This window comes from Lissotriton vulgaris, chromosome 8, assembly GCF_964263255.1.
Source record: "Lissotriton vulgaris chromosome 8, aLisVul1.2, whole genome shotgun sequence".
In the NCBI taxonomy this organism is placed as follows: Eukaryota; Metazoa; Chordata; class Amphibia; order Caudata; family Salamandridae; genus Lissotriton; species Lissotriton vulgaris.
This window is the reverse complement of record NC_141696.1, coordinates 227121815-227144551: the sequence shown is the minus strand read 5'-3', so window position 1 is coordinate 227144551 and position 22737 is coordinate 227121815. Positions and strand designations below refer to the sequence as shown.

The 22737-nt window shown below is 47.5% G+C and overlaps 1 protein-coding gene across 1 annotated transcript in view; it reads right to left on the bottom strand.

Moving 5' to 3' along the window:
* The window catches only part of SCAF4 (SR-related CTD associated factor 4), a 915362-nt gene that overhangs the window by 473622 nt on the left and 419003 nt on the right, over positions 1-22737 (bottom strand). The window contains exon 16 of the mRNA XM_086934003.1: positions 7921-8021. Within this exon, the coding sequence (XP_086790129.1) occupies positions 7921-8021 (101 nt within the window). The remainder of the gene's footprint in view (positions 1-7920; positions 8022-22737) is intronic.

Here is a 22737-nt window from a genome sequence, read left to right as displayed (position 1 = left end):
CTAAGAACTCTGCGGTTTGCTGCACGTCCTTCCTCCGGAATCCGACTGACCAGCTCGACGAGACCCGGCTTCCCTGGCACCTCTGACCTCTACCTACCTCTCCAGCTAAGCTGAGAACCGTAGGTGCGACGAGACCTCGAGGGACCGGCCATCATCAGAACTGCACGACTTCTATCCAGCACGACCGCCGAGGGATCCTCTGGTGAGTGCTTTGGGGTCCGAGAAGCCCCGACCCTGAGCAGCTCCAGCACTGAAGTCCAGCCCCCCAGCATCTCCACGATCTGCGTGGGGCCCTTCTGCTTTTTGGCTGCTCACCGCGTTGTCTGGCTACTAGCCCGCTGGCTTGTGGCCTTCCCGACGATCAACGACGACAACACTGCTGGTCTGGTTGCTCCAGACTGGCCCTTGCTCCCTTCCAAAAGAGGAGCACCCCCGGACCCTCCTGGTCCACTCCAGACGCCATTTTAGGTCCACCGCGTGGGCTTGAATTTGCCAAGACTTGTTGCCCCAATCCTGGGTCCAGCGACGTCGACAGCATCAACCATCGTGGGACAGCTCGCACCTCCATCCTGGTCGCCGACAACGCCTCCTGGTCCGTGAGACTGCAGAGCCCAGCGTCGCCCACTCACCTGGTCGAGGTGACTTCGCCCGGTGCCATCCTGGTGCCCACACAATCACTGGCTAGTGATTAAGAACTTGGTCCCCTCTGCTTTCAGGCGTCATCCATCTTCGATCCAGGCTTGGATCACTCGAACAATCTTCACTGGTCGCCTGCCAGCAACTTCTTTCTTCAGGCTCCTGGTTCGTCAACGAGGATTCCCGACGTCTTTTCAGACCTATGGAGCTGCAGCCCCTGGGCTAGGTAACTTCGGCATTTCGGTGCCCCAGCATAGCCTCACTATCCAAGGGTCCAGATCCACTTTCGTTTTCAACCTACCTAGTCGGGTTCGCCCGAGAACACTAACTTTTGCTTTTACTAGCCTCCATAGACTTTGTCCCGCATCCCGCGTGAGAGTGCACACTCTGCACCCGAGTCCCCTAGGCCTCCTACTAGTAATCTGAAGGTTCAGAAACGTAGTCCTAGCGATTCCAAAGCCTATTAGTCCAGTACTTACCTGCTAGTAATTTCACATTCCACTTTCATAGAATATGGTTTTTCGTGCCCCTCGGGCATTTGTGTAAATTGTGCAACTTAAAGTATTTTCGTAAGAGTTTTGTTGTGTGCTTAGCACCCTGTCCTCATAAAGAGTACAGGGCTGTTGTGATCTAAATAAATACACTGTTTATTTTCATAACACTTGTGTGGTGTCCTTTCACTTGGTGTTCAAGGGGTATATGTGATGGTATAACAGCTGGCTTAACACGCCTTCTAGAGTTTAGCCCGAAGACTGCTCGTATCCATGCTACTAGGATAGCTGGTCTATAAGGTTGACTTACAACCAATCATCAAAAAGGGTTGTTTGGACTGATACAAAAAGAGCTCACTAGAATAGTGAACATTATATATCAGGCCAACTTCTCACACCTGGGGCACACAAGGTGCCCTGTGCATACACTGGCTCAAACCAGTTGCTGGGGCACTCCAGCCCCAGCTCTGGCGCGAGACCGGACAAAGGATAGGGGGTGTAACCACCCCCCTTCCTGGTCCCACCCATGGGAGGGACCTAGTGATAGTGCAGCCCCCTTTAGAAGGATAAAGGTAGGAGCTGGTCCCATTCCAAATCAGATTAATCCTGACTTGAAACTCTACAAGAAGAAACTCTGGACTTCGACTTTCTGCTACAGAAGACTGAAGAAATCTCCCTTGTGGGCAAGGAGTGTCCACCCTGCACAAGAAGGCACCATCAAGCGTCCAGCGGCTTCACTTTGTCGTCTTCCCTCGAGGATCCAGACTTCAGAGCCCGACGAGACCCGGATTCCCAGACCTCTCCGACCTCAACTCACATCTGCAGCACAGCTGAGATCCGTGGGTGCGACGAGACACGTGGGACCGGCCATCTTTGAGAAACTGCACTTCGCTTCCAGCACGACTTCGGAGGTAACCTCGACGAAGTGCTTTGGGGATTGAGAAGCCCCAGCCCCGAGCAGCTCCTGCACCGAAGACCAGCCCTCCAGCATCCACAAGATCTGCGTGGGGCCTTTCTGCCTGTTTGCTGCTCGACGTGTTGTCTGGTCACTTGCCGGCTAGCTAGTGGCCTCCTAGAAGACGATCCACGACATCAACACCGCGGGTCTGGTTCCTCCCGACTGGCCCTTACTTCCCTGCAAAGGAGAAGCACCCCGGACCCTCCTGGTCCGCACCAGACGCCTTTTCCACTCACCGCGTGGGTTGCCTTTGCCAAGGCCTGTTGACGCCGAATCCGGAACCAACACCGCCGACAGCGAGAGCCTGCGTGGGACAGCTCGTGCCTCTATCCTGGTCATTGAAGAAACCTCCTATTCCACGTAGCTGCAGAGTCAATCGTCCACTCTTCACCTGGTCGCGACAACAGCATCTGGTTCCTTCCTGGTTCCACTTCAGTCACTGGCTAGTGACTTTGAACATTGTCCCCTCTGCTTTCAGGTCTTCAGCATTCCTGATCCACCCTTGGATCACACCGGACATATTCCTCCTGGTCGCCTGCAGCATCTTTTCTTTCAGGCTCCATAGACTTCAACGCAGAAAACCGACACGACTTCGCACCTATGCACCCGCAGCCCGTGGGTGAGGTTACAAGAGCATTTCGGTGCTCAAGGGTAGATTGACTCTCCTAGTGTCCAGTTTCACAGTCATTTTAGTCCTAACTAGTCAGGATTGTCAGTGCTCACCTTTTTCTTGAACTGTACTGTCCATGTGAGTTCTCACACTGCACACGCGTTCCGTGGGCCTCCTATTACTTACCTAAAGTTAGGGTAGTGTAGTCCCAGCGATCCTACAGCCTCTGGACAACTCCATTCCTTCTATCGGCTTCCTTATACCACTTGTTTAGTATGTGGTTTGTTGCGCCCCTAGGGCAACATTGTAACTCGTGCAACTTAACGTATTTTTCTTAAGAGTCTTGTCATGTGCTTAGCCCTCTGATCTCAAAGAGTTCAGAGGTGTTTGTTAGTTAATAAATATCTTGTTTATTTTCATAACTACCTGTGTGGTGTCCTTTCATTTGGTATTCAAGGGGTTATATGTGGTAAAACAGCTGGCTTCACATGCCAAAAGAGTTTAGCCTAAGACTGCTTTGTCCATGCTACCATTAGGATAGCTGGTCTATAAGGTTGACTTACAACCAATCACCATAAGGGTTGTTTGGACTGATACAAGGTGATCCCTAGAATTAGTGAGCATCATATATCAGGCCAACTTCTCACAGGTAGGAACTGTGAAAGTCTGCCCCCCACAGGATTGGAATGCTGTAGGGGAGGCAGAGGAAAGTCACTGTTTAGCAGTGGAAGAGGAGCGGTTGTTGTTACTACCTCTTCCCTTGTTGTTATTGCCTCTGTATCCTCCTCTAAATTATCCTTTATTAGAGAAGGTCTGCGTGTGTGTTTTAAAAGATGTTGTCTGCGCCGGTCTGCTTGGAGCCTCCTCTATATGAGGAGCGGCAAAAAGAACCTCTACTTTGGGTGGATTGTAACGCACCCATGGACTTAGCGGTGTCTGTGTCCTTTTTCATCTTTTCTAATGTATTATCTACCTCCGGCCCGAACAATTGGTTCTGATTAAAGGGCTGGTTTAGGATGGTAGTTTGTACCTCTGGTTTAAAACCAGAGAGGCGTAACCATGCGTGACGCCCGAGAACAACACTAGTGTTCACTGCTCTGGATGCTGTGTCAGCTACATCTAGTGCACATTTAATTGAGGCATTAGAAATTAATTTGCCTTCTTGTAAAAGTCCTGCTGCCAGATCCTTGTGTTGATCTGGTAGGTGTTCCATTAACTTTTCTAGTTGAACGTAATGAGCCCTGTTGTAGCGTGAGAGTAAAGCCTGTGTTTGCTATGCGCCATTTGTTTGTTGCTTGTGCAGCAATTAGTTTCCCTGACGCATCAATAATTTTGGACTCTTTGTCAGGCGGGGGTGTGTCCCCAGAAGTTTGCACAATTGGTCCTTTTGCGTGCATTTGAGTCTAATGGCAGATGACCCTTAATGTATACTGGATCAGCTGGTGCTGGCCTATACTTTCTCTATTCTAGGATGTAACACCCTACACCTTACTGGATCTCTGGAGCATGTTTAATGACTCCCTTAATCTTTGGTAATATTTGGGTAGACCTTTGTGACTGTTCGAAAGTGTCTAACAAGAAGTCCTCCTCAATGGCATCAGAGTGCATAGGAAACCCATGGTAAAGTGCAGCTCTGTTTAATAAATGATTAAAACCATTGCTGTCCTCTATAGGGGAAGGTTTTGTTGGGTAGTACTGAGGATCAGGAATGTCTGGTGCATTATTTGGTGCAAAATTATATGCATCATCATCCTTAGGGTATTCTGTGTTAACATCCTCATCTAAAGGATATGTATGTGGCTCTTTAACATCATCCCCCCCACCCAAATCATACTCATCAGTGTGGTGTGATGATGCAGGAGAGTGAATATGAGAAGTTATAGGTTCCACATATGGAGTAACAGGAGAGGAAGTAGGTGAAGGAGAGGAAGGGTGCATTGGAGAGGTTGCACAGTCCTTTTTGGCAGGAACCACAGGTGTAAGTGGTGTGTCTGCTGGTCTCTTTTTATAAGGGATTGCTTCCACATGTCAATTTTTTTGGAATAATATAGACCTTTTTCTGTCTAGGATCTGGTCTAAACAGTTCTTCCTCTTCTATAATCTTCTTCGGCGTCGATTTTTTCGGAGCCGATAGAGGTTGTTTAGTGCTTTTTGCCTTAGGAGGAGTAGCTCAGTCTTTTGGCAATGTTTTCGGTGCCAAAGGTTGTTTAGCCTTATCTGGGGTCTTTGGTACCGATATTAGAGGTTTCGGCACGGAGACAGGTTTTGCTGGGCCTCCGGGGCCGGAAACTGGCTTCCCTTTTGTTTTTTGAACCGGAAGGTTTCGGAGTCGAAGCGTTCGGGTTAGGTACAGGTTTTGGCTTCGGCACCGATGGTACGGGTGCCGAAGTGTCCTTGTCTTTGGGCGCCGAAGGGTGTCTTATCTTCGGTGCCAACGAGTCCTTCGGTGTCGAAGGAAGTTTTGGTGCCAATGGAGGAGGTGTAACTGGCACATGGTGTTTCTTCGGTGCCGAGGCACCGGAAGGCGTATTCTCTTTCCTCGGAGCCGGGCCCGAAGGCGGGGCGTTAGAGGGTAAATGTCGGTCTCGACTGGGCCCCATGGGCGGAGTGCTGACCGTTGCCTTCTGTTTGGGTAATGTCCGTCGTGCAGGGGCAGATGTATTCACAGGTTGTCGAGATGGGATCGAATCGTCCGAATCCTCTGCCCCGATATTATCTGGAGATCAGGCGAGTCCTCCTCTGCGCCGAGTGCAGCCTCGTCCTTGGAGATATCTTCGATTGGATATTCGTCCTCGGAGAAGTCATCTTCGACGATCTCCTCTTCAAAGATGGCCTCCGGTGCTGGTGCTGATCTCCTCATTTCGTGTCGACGGGCCCTCCGATCCCGAATGGTCTTCGATCGGAAGGAGGCACAGGCTGTGCAGGTGGACTCGTCGTGTTGTGGCGAGAGACAGAGGTTGCAAACCTCGTGATGGTCGCTATGAGGGAATTTTGCTCGACATACCGGGCAGCTCTTGAATGGAGTTCTGTCCATGAGGCGTAGGCCGCACGGCGCCGATGGGCCCAACGGCCCGCGTCGACGCTCCGGAATGTAGCTGGTGATGTCGAAAGTCTATTCGATGTTGAAAGAACTTTGTTTGAAGTTTCTCGCTTCCAAAAAGCAGAAAAGGTCTTTCTAGCCGGAGCGGAAAACTTTCATCCGAACCCAGTGGCGGAAAAAAACAATCTGAGGATGGAGTCGATGACCATGCGCAGTATTGTCCAAGGGAGGAGTCACCTATCTCGTGACTACAAAAGACTTCTTCCAAGAAGACAACAACCTGCAATCATCCGAGCCCAACACCAGGTGGCAATCTATTGCTAAATGTAGGATCTGCACCTCATATGCCTCAAACACCCACCTTCTCCAACAGACCACGCCCAGAAGCTCAGCATCATCCTAGACTCCTCCCTCACCATGACAAGCCAGATCAACACCGTCGCCTCCACCTGCTTCAACTCCCTCTGCATCCTCCGCAAGACCTACAAGTGGATCCCTTCCGAATGCAGCCTCGTCCTTGGAGGTATCTTCGATTGGATATACGTCCTCGGAGAAGTCTTCTTCGACGATCTCCTCTTCAAAGATGGCCTCCGGTGCTGGTGCTGATCTCCTCATTTCGTGTTGACGGGCCCTCCGATCCCGAATGGTCTTCGATCGGAAGGAGGCACAGGCTGTGCAGGTGGACTCGTCGTGTTCTGGCGAGAGACAGAGGTTGCAAACCTCGTAATGGTCGCTATGAGGGAATTTTGCTCGACATACCGGGCAGCTCTTGAATGGAGTTCTGTCCATGAGGCGTAGGCCGCACGGCGCCGATGGGCCCAACGGCCCGCGTCGACGCTCCGGAATGTAGCTGGTGATGTCGAAAGTCTATTCGATGTTGAAAGAAAATTGTTTGAAGTTTCTCGCTTCGAAAAAGCAGAAAAGGTCTTTCTAGCCGGAGCGGAAAACTTTCATCCGAACCCAGTGGCGGAAAAAAACACTCTGAGGATGGAGTCGATGACCATGCGCAGTATTGTCCAAGGGAGGAGTCACCTATCTCGTGACTACAAAAGACTTCTTCCAAGAAGAAGACAACCTGCAATCATCCGAGCCCAACACCAGGTGGCAATCTATTGCTAAATGTAGGATCTGCACCTCATATGCCTCGAACACCCACCTTCTCCAACAGACCACGCCCAGAAGCTCAGCATCATCCTAGACTCCTTCCTCACCATGACAAGCCAGATCAACACTGTCGCCTCCACCTGCTTCAACTCCCTCTGCATCCTCCGCAAGACCTACAAGTTGATCCCTTCCAAATGCAGAAGGACCGTCACCCACGCACTCGTAACCAGCAGATTGGACTTGGAGAATGCCCTCTATGCCGGAATCAACCGAACCCGGCTACATATGCTCCAAACCATCCAAAACACCGCTGCCAGACTCATCCTCGGAACCCCACGACACGAGCACATGAGACAGCACCTACAAGACCGCCACTGGCTCCCCGTTGAGAAGAGAGTAACCTTCAAGCTACTCACCCACACCTACCAATCACTCTACAACATCGGACCCAAAAACCTCAATGAGAGAGTATCCCTTCCACGTACCCAAAAGGAATCACCGCTCCGCCGAGCTCGCCCTGGCAGAGACCCCACGCATCCGTAAAACCAAAGCAGGCGGAAGAGCCTTCTCCTACGTCACAGCAAAGGCCTGGAACTAGCTCCCAGTCAACATCAGATGCTCCCCTACTCTGTACACCTTCAGAAAGTGGCTCAAGACCTGGCTCTTCCACAGATAAGGTCTCTCTACGTTGAGTCCAGGCTCCGCTGCTGTCTCGGCTTCGGGTCGGCTCTCATACGGCTCCCAGTCTCTGTCTCCAGTCAAGGTAGAGGTTCACATTGGTGAAATTGCGTCCTCCTACATCTGCCCTGGGAGTTGTTTCTTCTGAACCTTGCTACGTATGGTCAAAATGGGTTGAACGGCGTTCCTTGGAGGCAGAGATACATGCTCACACCGCCATCACCTTCGAGTTCTAAGCCGCGCCCACTAAATGGGAATGTTCTGCTAAGTATTTGACATAAGCAAAGTATCAAACTATTTCATATCTAAATTACAAAGGCAATAGTCACATGACAGCTAATTTACCCTCTAGAATCAAACATTCAAGGTTGTGTAATATTTTCCAAAAAATAATTGTTCATACCTGGATAGATTCAATGGGTCCAAACTCTTCTAAAAGGCCAGTAACATCCTGCTGAGCTATCTTTCTGTCCAGTTGGCCAATCCATAATGTAGTGCTATAAACTAGGGGAAAAAAGTTAATTCAAACATACATTTACAATCTGAAATTTTTCAAGATATTTGGCAAATTATAACATTTAATTCAATCTTACAAAGGCCATAGCATTATCAGGTAAGGAGGACATAGCAAATAAGAAATACTCGCAAAAGGAAAATTCTCACTATTCAAGTAGTATCAGTCAGGGTATAACCCTCCAAAGCTCTATTACTCGGGTTCTTCCTTAAGGACTTGTCCAACCTCAAGTACTATTGATTTCAGTGTATTGTCTCAAATGTGAGACTAGCAGTTATGGGTGGCTACCGTAATAAGTACTTTATTCAAAATGAGCCAGCATCAATGATGATCAGGTAAACAACTTCAACACCTGCCTCCATCTATGTTGCCAATGCAGTTAAATGTTCAACCAGTAAAGCGTAAGATACAATAGTATAAGCTATGGTTAATAATAAAAACATCTCAACTATAATCATTAATGGTGTTGTAAATACTTTAACTAGTCTTCATTTTGTCGGCCAACACCTTGGAGTTGTTAGTCTCCTGGTTTTCGCAGGTTCCTTTGACAATTTAAATAGCCTAATTCTAAAGTTTCAAGAGTCCTAAGTTTTATGACTGAATTTATTTAGAAGATGTGTGACAGGCTGCCAAGTTCCAACGTTTCATGGGCAGAATAGCCACCAAATAGCAAAGCAGTCAGACTCGCACTTGTGAGTGCAATGACTCATCTGTGATTCTCTGCCGTTCCAAAAAATCTACTCTTCAGTCGATTGGTTACAAATAGCACAAGCAAATACTCAAAACAGATTCAGAGCATCACTGTATAACGATTGCTGTAGATACCTGGATGAGAAGCTTTGGAATTTTGAAATCTGCTACAGTTTGACTCATATTAAATAGAAATTAGCAATGATTGCTGTAGATACCTGGATGAGAAGCTTTGGAATTTTGAAATCTGCTACAGTTTGACTCATATTAAATAGAAATTAGCAATGATTGCTGTAGATACCTGGATGAGAAGCTTTGGAATTTTGAAATCTGAGACAGTTTGACTCATATTAAATAGAAATTGGCAATGATTGAACTTTCAGTAGATTAGACAGTGTGCAGCAGATCCCCAGAGGAATTGTGACAACATTAATTGTGTTTATAATTATGGTGCAAGTATGCATATGTAGCCAACACTGTTTAGGTAGAAACATTGCTGGCTAGCCAAGTAATATAGTTTGCTTTGTGCAGAGAAAATATAACCACACACATTATACCACTGCTATTCAAAACCAGTTTACCAGCACTCAAATAAGCACACTATCTGATACGTTTGCATTACAAAAGGTAAAAAAGTCAGGAGGTTTCAGTTCTAGGTCTCTATTAAACAAAATATTGAATATTTATTACATGCAAAGCATAGTAAAGTGCCCCTTTTTGCATGGTTACCCGCTAACTTTTTTCCCCTATATCTTATGCTAACATGCCTGCATGTGAGCTGGGACCCTTCTAATCAGACCCTAATACCTGTGTTTGTTACCAAAACCTGTACCATGTCTCACAATTGGCACATCTCTGGCCCAGATACAAGTTATTTGTAAACGGCACTGGTGGTAGGTACCAAGGGCATTGTGACCAGAGAGGGTCCCTTAGGGCTGCAGCATGTATTGTGCCACCGTAAGGGGCCCCACAACGAACATGTGCATACTGCCATTGCAGGCTGTATGTTGTGGTGTAGCTAAGCTAAAGGAGTCAACATGGCACACATTCCTGGGTGCCACACCTGAACACCACTGCCTGTGGCATAGGTAAGTTATCCCTCTGACAGGCATTAGAGCCCCACAGCAGTGTGTACTATACCATAGATGAGGGCATAGCTGCATTAGCCATATGTCCCTACGTGTCGGAGTCCCTTCTTGGACACTAAGTGCAGTTAAGCCATTTTGAGTTTATGGGCTGAGAGGTTGTCTACTTGAACTCCACATTTCCATGATGACTTTCCTGAAGACCGACGTTTGGTATCAAACTTCTCAACAAAATTAACCCACACTTAAGCCAGTGTTGGATTTATTATAAAATGAACTCATATGGCATCTTAGAGAAGCCCTCTGAATAACCACCAGCTTATAGTGCATTGGCTGACTGATCACTGCCAGCCAGCAACAGACAGGATTCTGACCTCAAAGGGTGAGAGCCTGTGTGCTCTCGGAGGTCAGAAACAAGGCCTGCCCTGAGTGGAGGTGCTTCACATCTCCCCCTTGCAGGAACAGTAGCACTTAGAAGTGAACCTCAAGGGTTCTCACCTTGTGTTATGCTGATTTGGGCTGCTCCAACCAGTGGAGATGCCCACCCCCCTGCCCTAGCCCCACTTGTTGGCGGCAGGACAGGTGGGAAAATGAGTGAGCAGAGTAGGAGTGTCCACCTTGGCTTGGCATACCCCTAGGGGCTGAGGTGAACCCTTCTCTTTAGAATACTAAATCTTGGTTTGGAGAGCTAGGACAAATAGGAATAGGGATGTTCCCATCTCCCCAAGGGAGGGAGCACCTAAAAGGGGCAGTCACGTTAGGGGACAGTGTGTGTCAGTGGCTACTGACACACACACCCAGCTGAGTGTTTTGGTGCAGAACAAAGTTAAGTCGACATGGCACACATCCCTGTGTTCCATGCTTACAACCAACAGTCTATGGAATAGGGCAGCACCACCTCTAGCTGGGATTACTAGGCCACTGGTGAGTGTACAGATGCATGAGCCACTCCAGTATATAAGCCCATTGTGTGATATTGTACTTGCAGTAATGCCATAAAGAGTATATGTATGGGAGTTTGTAGTTACGAACTCCACAGCACCATAATGGCTTTACTAAAAACTGGGAAGTTTGATATCAAACTTCTAAGCACATTAAACCCACGCTGAAGCCAGTGTGGGATTTAATGAAAAATGCAAACAGAGGGCATTTTTAGATACCCCCTGTAAAACGACCCAACTATTGTCCAGCTGCCACCGCCAGACATGTTTCTGGACCCTTAGGTCGAGAGCCAGTCACTCTCTGGGTCCTGAAACAAAGAACATCCTGGGTCGGGGTGTCAAGCCTCCTCCCCAAGAGTGGGAGGGTCCACAAAAGGGAAGCTTCAAAGGCTTGCCACCTTTGTAAGCTGACCCAGCCCTTTGCTGCTCCCAGTAACTGGACCCCACCGGTTCGGACTCCCCCTCTGAGAGGTAGAATCGAGAGGAAAACCAAGATAGGACGAGAGGTTTGCCCACCCTTACCAACCCCTTGCCTCAGGTGGGGGAGGCGAGGCACAATTCTCAGTCCCCGACATCTTGAAGATGGGGGGACATAGCCAACCAGAGTGAGGCTTATGCCCCCTCACACTGGGGTGTGCCATAATAGGCGGTGTACCCACCCCAAGGAAGGGATCCATTGGTCCCAACCTATCTGGAACACCCCTTAATTTAGTATTTATGGCAACCCTGAACCTTGCCTCCTCAGACAAGAAGATAGAAGGACGAAGAGCTGTGTTCAAAGGAGGAAGAGGAGGACACCAATTGACTTGGCCCCAGCCCTACCGGCCTGGCCCAACCTCGACTTGCTCCAGTGAAATCCTGGTGTCCTGCAGACAGCAGCCCCCCCAGAACTCGGAGGACCTGTCCTTTCTTCCCCAACCAGACTTTGTCTCCAGCGAGCACCAGATTTCCTCACCAACAGACAATAGCTCTGGCCAAATCCGTGAGTCTGCACCACTCCTCACCCGACGCCCACCACCCAAGAGGCCCAACACCATGAGAAGGTCTCCACAGCAATCCTGACTAGGGATCTGGTGATCCCAGACCTGCCTCAAGTCTCCCGACATCTACAGCCCCTTTCTAGAGGATCAGCCCGACTGCGACCGGAGTCAGTAAGGAAAACCAGACGCCAAAAGACAACCCTGCACCCAACACCCCAAGGCCTTGGGTGACTCACCCGATTGTGTCCCGGCATCGCATTACATCCGAACCTACCTCTCCAACCGGTGGTCACCTCCAGAAGATCTTAGTGCCAAGCCTGCAGTGTTTATTCAAACCAGAGAATCCCCATTGAAAATAACAAGGCTCCAAACTCCAAAACAGCACCCTGCACCTGGCAGGTGCTGCCACTGTGGGTGCACTTTGTGTGCTAACTCGGATCCCCCTTTGCACTGAGCTTAAGTCCAGGAGCTTTGCTCCCACAACCTTGTGGCCTGATTGTGAGCAGCCACCAACCATAGGGCCCCTATCCACTCAATGGATATCATTGGGCCTCAGCACTCGGCACGCGGCCATCCTAGTGCCGCTGAGGATGCTTTGAGAATGCATCCTTGACCCTGGGGAACCCTTGTTCTAATTTCAGAAAACCAACTCCCACATCTTAGTACTTGCCTCTAAACCGTTAACTTCATTTCCTCCCATAGGATTGCATTGACTGCCTTTCTGTGAAAAATGTTTCAAGTGTGAAGTTGGAAACTAGCATGAAACATTAAGAAACTGTACACTTACAAAAACTAATTTACTCAGCCTTAATGTAGGAAATGGAGCAGTGTGATATCTAGGCATATCAAACGGAGTAGAAAAAGTCACTTAAAAGGTGACCTGATATATAACTTAAGTAGCACAAGACTGTATAGGAAGAATTTAAAATGTATACCTATGTGGAATGATTATAAATACTATGAATACTGTCAATTATTGGTGCAAATGTACAGATTGTAATTTGTTATAAAATAAAAAAAATAAAAGTGACCTAAAAAGTAACTTACAAGGTGATCTTATTAGCAGAAAAGTAATTCAAACTGTTTACGTACAAGTGACTTGCCTGTAACCATTCAACTGCACTCAAACTGTATTTAACTGCATTATTCTTGCAAAGTAGCATTACACTTGCATGTACCAGGCTTGACTTGGTTCTAGAACTAAAAAACAACTAAAGCACAAGTTACTACTTGTGTAACGATATATCTGTAAGAGACATTAGTTAGTGGAAATCACTGCGACGTGCACATTTCTGAGGAGGGGAACGTATGCTTCCCAAGAAAAACACCAATAGTCTCCTGGTATTTTAAGGCCTCTGAGAAGACACCCACCTTAGTGGACGCCACTCACCTGCCAGAGATGGCGCTTACACAAGAAGACTTGGTCGCTACCCTCCTCGATTTCAAGGTTGAGCTATGCCGAAAGTTTAAACAGGACCATAGATCCTCTGTGGACCAACTGAAAGCCGATCTTACCGAAAAACTCAACTCTCCGGCAGGATGTGGACGCAGTGGGAACCCGAATTCTGGAGGTGGAGGGGCAAACTCAAGATTTGGCGGTGGCTCATGCTAAAATGCAAGACAAACAACAGATCCTTCAAGCCCAGTCTTCAGCAAGTTATGCAAGTTATGCTTAAAGCAGAAGACTTGGAGAACAGAACCCAGAGGGAGAATATTCGGATCCGAAATCTGGAGGACGGGGCAGAGGGGCCTGATCTTGAGGCATTTGTAATAGCCCTCTTTGCCGAACTTCTCACCCCTCAACAACTCAAAATCAAACTGGACAGGGTCCATCGTGTAGGCATGCTACAGGCAGGGAGCCGCAAACACCCACTGGATGTTTTGGTCAAGCTCCACTCCTTCAAAGTGAAGAAGCCATCCTCTCTGCCGCCAGGAAAAAGAATGTGTCCTTTCAGGGCCATGGTTGCTCCGTCTTCCAAGACCTGGCCGCCTCGACCCTGACCTGCCGGAAAGCGCTGCGACAGATTACCGCCAAGCTGCAAGAAGATAACATTTGTTATCAGTGGTCCTTTCCCTTTGGTTAAACAAAAATTGTCGTGTTGTTCCTAAGGAAGGAAAGAAAATGATACAGTCTATGATGCAGATGATTTATGGCAGGGTAACCAGACGGTAGCCCTGGGAATCCATTTTGTTGGATTTAATGCACTCACAGACCCTTTCAGGTGTAATGCTTCATCATTTGGGCCTGCTCCTCGTTGGGTCGGCGGTGCAATACCCAACGGGCAACACCTCATAGAGGGGCTCTTTGGCGGAGATCTTTTTCCAACAGCCGTATGGATGAAGTGTGGGTGTGGGGCCAGAACTAAAGGGTAGACGTGATGTGGTAAATTAAAATAAAGCTAGTGGTACCGGGAATCCTTTATTCAGAAGGGCCACTGCTTTAGTTAAAAAGCGATTATTCTAGAGGAGAGCGGTGGAAAATAATGTTTCCAGCTAACATCTAGAAGTTTTTATAGTCCGGTCAACATGTTTCTCACTACTGTGAAATTTGACTAGCGATTCTTCAGGACCTAGTTGACTATTAACAAGTATCTAATGTTGTGAGACGGTCTACGCTGATACCCTAGAATGTGGTGTCTGTATGCTCATATGGCTACCACATTAGTGGGTGAAGGGAAAACCAATATTATACTACCCTTCTTCTAGTTGTGATTGTCAGTACCTGTTGAAGGAAGAAGAGCATATCACAAACAGTTTGGTAATTGGTGCATCAGTGACTGTAGTACTTGTGCATTTCGCATGCCAGTGCGAGTCACGCGTGTTACAACACCATTGCACAAGTGTATCAAACCCTCTCACGTGTGAAGATTCGGTGAGAGTGGCATGTGCGGATATATAAAAACATTAGAATAAAATTGGAACAACAATTCAGTATTCGTAACTCGCAGCCATTCAAAGACTCACCTAAAGTTAAAAACAATCAGACAACGACAGTGTCCAGCGGGTAAAGCTGTAGGGAGTTCTTCGACCACAAAGCTAAGTAAAGGAAAAATCTTAGTGCCTTGTGACCTGTATATATACAAATTGACTTATTGGTAATTGTAATCTAATGTAAATGCTGTGTCTTTAGGGCATTACTAAAATCTAGTGTGTCCATATACCCAAGTGTTGGAAAAACAGGATTATGGCTCTACACTTACACTCAGTTCCTGTTATACTAAAAATATCCAGAGTTGTCAGGTTATGGTAGAGAGCCACGGACAGTATGGACCTTTTTTAGCACCCTTATAGGCTTGCTGGTTATCGAATATCCTTTCTATGGTCCCGAAATAAGGGCATGCTTGTTATAGAAACAAAGTTTGGTAATCTATGGTGGGTTTAAGAGTTGGCTTACTGCCCACGGCAAGGTGCCGGTATGAATGTGTGCTTGTTGTTAAGTCAAAAAGCTTGCGAGCCTGTAAGCTTATTCTCAACGATATGAATAATGACTGTAAATGGTAAAGGAGTTACCATGTTTTAACTCGGTAATTTATTACATGTTAGCGTGGAACCAATTTAATTGTTAGCGGTAGATTATAATAGAGGGTTTGGCTCCCTGCTACTGTGTAAGTTATACGGGTTCCGGTCGTCTTAGGATGACACACTCACAGTAGAAAAAGTGTCCGCATACAGCAGAGTATTTTAACGGATTTCAAACGCTGCTGGATTATAGCGTTTTGACCGGGTTAACCTTTGTCTACTGGCATTGGGGTCTGAAGGGAGGTTAGCGTAGTCCCGCTGATTAAGGGTTGTCAATATTGTAGTCGCATGGTATTTTACACGGGAGAGCCATTATGTTAAGGCTTAGGAGTGTATTGGAGGTAAAGGGGAGCCGCTAAGACTATCGCGGAATTACGCGCTGAGTATTACCCTAAGTAAGGGAATACAACATGTTCAATATCGAGCTATAGTTCACTCACTTACTTGGTAATGCCTGGGCTTCGCTGTATGCACCTACCCCTCGCCGCTGGAACCGGGTGGAGGAAGTGGGAGGGGCAAGTTCCGGTTTTATGGAGTGTAAGTCATGGCTCTAATTGGATAACCACAACGGGGGCCATTTTGTAGTGTCTAATGCGATGGATATTCTCATACAGATGTCGTATCGCTAGATGTGTTGTATTCATGAAAATTTAGTAGAGGATAAGCTCAAAACTAAATATATTATTTAGATTGGAATCTGGACTAAAAATCCGGTAAATAAACCCAATTTTATCCTGAGCCAACATAACCACTTACGCTAGTTGGTGTTAGGCGCCAGCGTTTCCCTAATCAATCAGTGGAAAATTACACTTGGTGGTGGGACATTCGAGTAAATATTGCCACATAGAGATTATATTATACATAGTTTAGTGGGTCGAGGGAAGTAATGTTTCGGTCATCTTGAGCTTATTGGTTCATTAGGTTGTTATCATTATGGCTGAATGTACGTTAGGTAATACGTTCCTCTTGGGGGCATCAAAGGGAGTGTTGATTAGAGCTGAAGGGATTCAATACTTTTCTTTAAAGGCTGGCCCAAGGTATATCTTCGTTTACACCAATCCGGGCAGAAGATAATCTATGGATCCAACGCTGTTCTTTATAGAATAACCCTTCCTTGGATATCTGTTGACTTGCTTCTAGGATAAGCCAATGAAGGGAGTCTGAGGTGTTCTTTCAGGGCCATGGTTGCTCCGTCTTCCAAGACCTGGCCGCCTCGACCCTGATCCGCTGGAAAGCGCTGCGACAGATTACCACCAAGCTGCAAGGAGATAACATTTGTTATCGGTGGTCCTTTCCCTTTGGTCTCATCTTTGAACATGGAAACAAGACACCACATATCCGAACTTTCAGAGGGTCTAAGTGTCCTGGGGCTTCGGGTACCAGAAGAGTCTCCAAGCCCGGGGACATCAGCAGAGGCAGTACCACCCAGGGGTAGTCCCAACCCTTGGCACACAGTATCGAGAAACCGTTGATGCTTCTTCCCCATAGGGGAGTTCATATCTTCACGTGTGCTTGTCATGTGGTCATTGGACTCTCCAAGTAGAGACTGGTGTCGGTGCTCCATGGATGGGCGTTTCGGAGGAGGAGGTCTCAAAGGTAATAGAAGAGGCCGGACTTGATCGCCATGGACTCTGAGGTTTTTATTTTCTCGTTTGCTCGCCAATATGATGTTCCCTAGTATTTCATAGCTCAGCTATCGGGGGTTGCGGGTCTCGCCCGTGCTACCCATTATTCCTCCTTTTGCATTGGGAGGATGCTCGAGCCGAGGACCTCTTGGTACGTCGGCCTTTGGTTTGTGAGGTGGTGGTGGTGGGGAGGGAGGGAGGGGGGGGATGATGGGAGTGTTCTGGAAGGAGGAGGGTTCCCGGTGGTGTCTGTTGGATGTTGTTATTTGCTCTTTTCGACGGTTAGGTTTATAGCTTCCTGGATGTGTTGGGGGTGAGCGGGTGGAGCGGTTGGGGAAGATTGCATTGTGGACTGTCTACAGTGATTCGGTCTGTGGGGTTGTGGCTAGTGGGATCGTGTGGTGAGGGGGGTGTGGATGTCCTTTGCGATGGTTAATGTAGCTTCCCGGAATGTCAAGGGCTTGAACTCACCCCAGAAAATGTGGAAGTACCTAAATGACCGCAAATTTGAGGTTGTAGCATTACAGGAGACGCATCTTAAGAGGGCGGAGGTCACCAGGCTGCGCCACAGAGGTTACCCGTTGGTATACACTTCCTACGCCGCCACTAAACACAACAGGGTTGCTTTGCTTTTCCATAACACAACGAACTTTCAACCTGAGGCTACCAAAACAGACAGGGAGGGGAGACTGTTGATGGTCAGGGGTCGATTGAGGGGCAAGTTATGCACCTTTGTCTCACTATACGCTCCTAACTCAGGGCATTCTGTCTTCCCTTCCTGTGCTCTGGATCAAATAGGGGGTTTGCTGAAGGTCCCATAGTGCTCATGGGGGACTTTAATCTCACCTGGCTGGGGTCCTTCGATAGCACAAGTACTAGTAGGACAGCCACTTGTTCCTTTTCTAGCAAAGTTCAACTGCAAATTACTGACCTGGGGCTAAACGATGCCTGGCGTTTCGTGCACCCTACTACTAAGGACTATACACCTTTCTCCCATGTGCATCGGACGTACTCTAGAATCGACTACATTTTTATTAGCCACTCCCTCTTGGGGGCAGTACAGGCTGCCCAGATACTCCCGATAGCTGTCTCAGAGCATAGCCTGATCACCCTGGGCCTTCACTGGAGCGGGGCCTCTCCAGGGCCTTCCCGGTGGTATTTCCCTCAAGCTCTCACTCGGAATCAGGATGCAAGGAAGGACATAAGGGTGGCCATTGTTGACTTCTTTGCGCACAACGACCCACGGGACACTTCTCCGCAGAACACCTGGGATGCTTTTAAGGAAGTCTTGCGAGGGAAATGCATCCAACTTAATTCAATACTAAACAAGCAGAGGACAAGGGAAAGGGTGGCTCTTGAGAAAGAACTGGAGACGGCGGAACAAGCACACAAAGCCACTCCAACCCGAGCCCTCCAGAGACAACTCACAGCACTCAGGGGTAAACTTAGGTCCATATATACCAATCGGGCGGAATTCACACTGCTTAAGATTCGCCAGTCCTCATTCACACAGGGAAATAAGGTGGGCTCTCATCTGGCGCGCCAACTTAGGGTACAAAGGTAAAGGGATTTCATTGGGGGGGATTCTGGATCACCGGGGGTAAATCACACACTCAGACTTCGCCAAAGCAAACATTTTTGGGGATTTTGATGGTCAGCTTTACCAAGGCACTATTCCAGACACGGCAACAAACTTTTTTAGATAACCTCACCTTTCCGCACCTATCTCGCATGTCGGCTGAAGCGCTGGACTCTCCCATAACTCAGGAGGGGGTTCGGGAGGCTATTTCCAGACTCAAACTGCATAAAGCTCCTGGGCCCGAAGGCTTTACGGCCCATTTTTACAGGTGTTTTTCCGCAGAGCTCCTTCCCCATCTCATAGCTTTATTTCAGGCCATTGCCTCAGACGCCCGAGTCTCGGGTTCTATGGCGGAAGCCGCGATTTCGGTAATCAGCAAGCCGGGTAAAGACCAACAGCTTTGCGGCTCTTACAGGCCCATTGCGCTGCTTAATTTAGCCGCAAAACTTTATTCCGCAATCTTAGCAGCGCATCTTGAGAATCTGATGCCGGAGCTAATTCATCCCGACCAATCTGGATTTATAAAAGGCAGGCAAACACATGATAACATAAGACGCACCGTACATCTGTTTGAGAAGGCTTCTAGGTTTAAAATCCCTGCAGTTTTAGTGGGCTTAGATGCGGAGAAAGCCTTCGATTGAGTGAATTGGGCTTTCCTCTTTTTACCTATGCAGAGGTTTGGAGATACCTTCCTTAATATGGTGAAGGTCAATTATCACCTCCCCACTTCGAGTGCTGGTAAACTGTTTCCCCTCCTCCCCCTTTGCCCTGAGCAGAGGCACCCCTCAGGGGTGTTCTCTATAGCCCCTCTTGTTCGCCCTCAGTATCGAACCGTTGGTGTCAGGATCCGATCCAATGAGGAGATTTGAGGCATTCCCTTTAGTGCTTTTGAGCACAAGGCCTCTATTTGCCAATGACATCCTGCTCACGCTTAGGGACCCGGTTACTTCGCTGCAGGCGGTGCAGGAAGAACTACACCATTTTGATCAGGTGGTGGGGTTGAAGATAAACTTCACAAGCCCTCTATACTTAACCTTACCTTCCCTCTGAGGTGCTTCGTTTGAAAACCCAAAAGTCCTTTCAATGGGCTAAACACTTTATCTGGGAGTACAACTCACGGCCAACCTGGGTGACCTATACAGAGCGAACTACCCCCCCTGCTGACATCTACTGCAGGATTTCAAACGGTGGTCACCACTTCACATTTCTTGGCTTAGGAGAATTAATGCAATTAAAATGGCGGTCCTACCTAAATTTTTTATATTTGTTCCAAGCGCTGCCTATTGAGCTCGAGCGACCTTTATTGCCGAGCCTCCGCACTTTGATCACTTAAATTCATTTGGCAAGGGGGAGGGCATGCTTGCATTATCATGTGCTTCGACGTCCACGGGAAAAGGGCGGTTTGGGATTGCCTGACTTCACTCTATACTATCAGGCCACTCAGTTGCGGGTGACAGTAGAGTGGTCGGCAAGTGAATCAGACAAGCACTGGCTCCATATGGATCGTTCTGTAGTGGATCCTGTATATATGGGATGCTCTTTGGAAGCCCATGGGTGGATCATCCCCCTAATGCATATATTAGCACCCCCAACCGCACGACCCTGACTATCTGGGAAATAATTACATGCAGGGAGGGTTGGACCTCTTTCCCTTCCCCTCACACATCCATTCATTTTAACCCGGCATTTCCTCCAGCCATACAGGAGGGGGGCCTTTGATTTGGAAAGAGGGGGGTTGCCTTAAACTATTTGGCATGTTCCATAATGGTGAGGTCCTGACATTTGATAGATGTAACAAGCATTTGCAATGCAATAGGTCTCGCATTAGGAAAGTTTGAGCTATTGGTATTGTAAATGACACATTTTTTATTTATGTGTTGGTTTTGAAAATAGCAAAATTAATAGCTTTGTCATTTACAAGGCCAATAGTTATAACTTTCGCAAATGTGACACCTATAGCATTTGTAATGCAATATGTGTTGTATTTACGTGACTTAGATATATTGATAATACAAATAACTATTTTTTTTTAAATATTTAATACTTAAATAAAAGTTATTGTAATTTATAATGGCAATAGCTTAAACTTTTCTAAATAACTTTTGTGAAGATTATGTTCAGTGTATTTTATTGTGATGAAAATCTAACAGAAGTTAAATATTAACATCTTTTTGTGACATTTGTAATAAAGCTTGAAACATTGAGAGAACATATTTGAACCAGTTGTTGAATGGTTGCACAGATTGATGCTGTGGTGGCGCCGAGTGATGTTGTGGTGTTCAGTGATGCTGTGGTAGCGCATAGTGATGTTGTGGTGCCCCTGAGTGATGCTGTGGTGGTGCGATAGATAAATAGAGGGAGGACGATAGATAGAGGGAGGACGATAGATAGAGTGAGGGCGATAGATCGATAGAGTGAGGGCGATAGAGTGAGGGCGATAGATCGATAGAGTGAGGGCGATAGAGTGAGGGCGATAGACAGACAGATAGAGTGAGGGCGATAGACAGATAGAGTGAGGGCGATAGACAGATAGAGTGAGGGCGATAGACAGATAGAGTGAGGGCGATAGACAGATAGAGTGAGGGCGATAGACAGATAGAGTGAGGGCGATAGACAGATAGAGTGAGGGCGATAGACAGATAGAGTGAGGGCGATAGATAGATAGATAGATAGATAGAGTGAGGGCGAACAGAGCATTCTTTCTTTTTCTATTGCAAAAAATGTTGACAACTCCATCTTTTTTCTTGGTTTAAACCTTTTTATTTTTCTCGGGGGAAAAAACACTCTGCTTTCTCTTTGAGATCTGAAGAGGGCAAGGGAATACAAACACTACAATATGCAGAATAAAAAAGAAATATGTTCCCACAAAACCCCTTTTGAAGATACTATTAGTAGCTATATGAACCAATAAATGGATTTCATCGCCTGCACGTCCCACTGAGGCCAATAGGATGGCTGCCTAAATCTGCCTGTTCTGCTTCCCGAGGAGGAGGAGGTGGATCACTGGAGAACCCGTGGGTCAGCAAAATAACTCAGAAATGCACAAGAGGCAGCTTCCTGCGGTGCCGAGCCTTTTTAAACCTGATAGACTGAAGAGCAAGGACTGAATAATCTTGGCGTCGACTCAACAGCCTGTGATTCTGGGCTCAAGCAAAGCCTGCGGGTTTACAACCACCTTTAGAGTTTCAGAAAGACCACAAGACCAGCTCTTTCTGTGAGAATGTAGTGCTCCGTTGTTAAATGGGAGAAGCTTTGCTGATTTACTCCTTATGAGGAGGTTGCCCGTATATTGTTTGTATATTTAGCTCTGCCATGACACCACATCTTCATTATGCATAATCATCAGTCTCTTCCAAAGAAGTTGTCAAACAAGTGGGACATCAAAGTGCTACCCTGTATGTGAGTGCGTGTGTTTGTGAGTGCATGTGTTTGTGAGTGAGTTTGTGAGTGCATGTGTTAAGCGTTTATAGAGGAACACTCTATTAAGTAATGAGCTTTGCAAATTTAAAAAACAAGCGGATTTTGGTGCGGCCCAAAATATACTTATGAAGCCCAATTTTAGAGAGTGTCAGATAGATATGGGGAGAAGTGACAGGGGCAGGGGAGGGGGAGGGGGGACCAATGCACAGGAGACAGCAGATGGACAAGAGGCACCTGGTCAGAGTGGGAAAAACAAAGAAAACGATACTGAGGGTGCAGGAGAGAGAGCGGAAGGAGAAGTAACAAGTGGGATAGACAGATGTGGCAATGCGGAGGGGGAGAAGAGGCCGCCAGAGCAGAATACAAAGAGAAAGAAAGGGGCCTGTGGAGTGGGTGGGAAGAATAGTGTAACCGAAGCACATTGGTGGGAGGGAGCGTTAGAAGTGAAGCAGCAGATGAGACAACAGTCTAGAAAGAGAGCAAAGAAGGGGGAGGGGAGATTCAAGTGGAAGAGAGGTACCAGGGTAGACGGAGAGAGAGAGAGAAGGTGACAATATCAGATGAGAAAGTGAGAGACACAAATACAGAAGTAGCAGGAGGGGGCGAGAGAAAGGAAGACACTGCGGAGAACGGTGGACAGAGTTAGAGAGGGGCAAAAGGACAGGGAGGGGGCCATAGCCATGGATCTATCAAGGCAGAGCGCAATCTGGGGAGAGTGGGGAGACATTGACAGAGAATATTGTAGAAGACAGAGAGACTCTGGTGAAATATGCGAGACACACGGATGAGAAGCACCGGAGCAGGCACAATTAAAAGAGGCAGGAAGAGACAAAGACGGCGAGAGATGGGTGGACATCAGTACGAGAA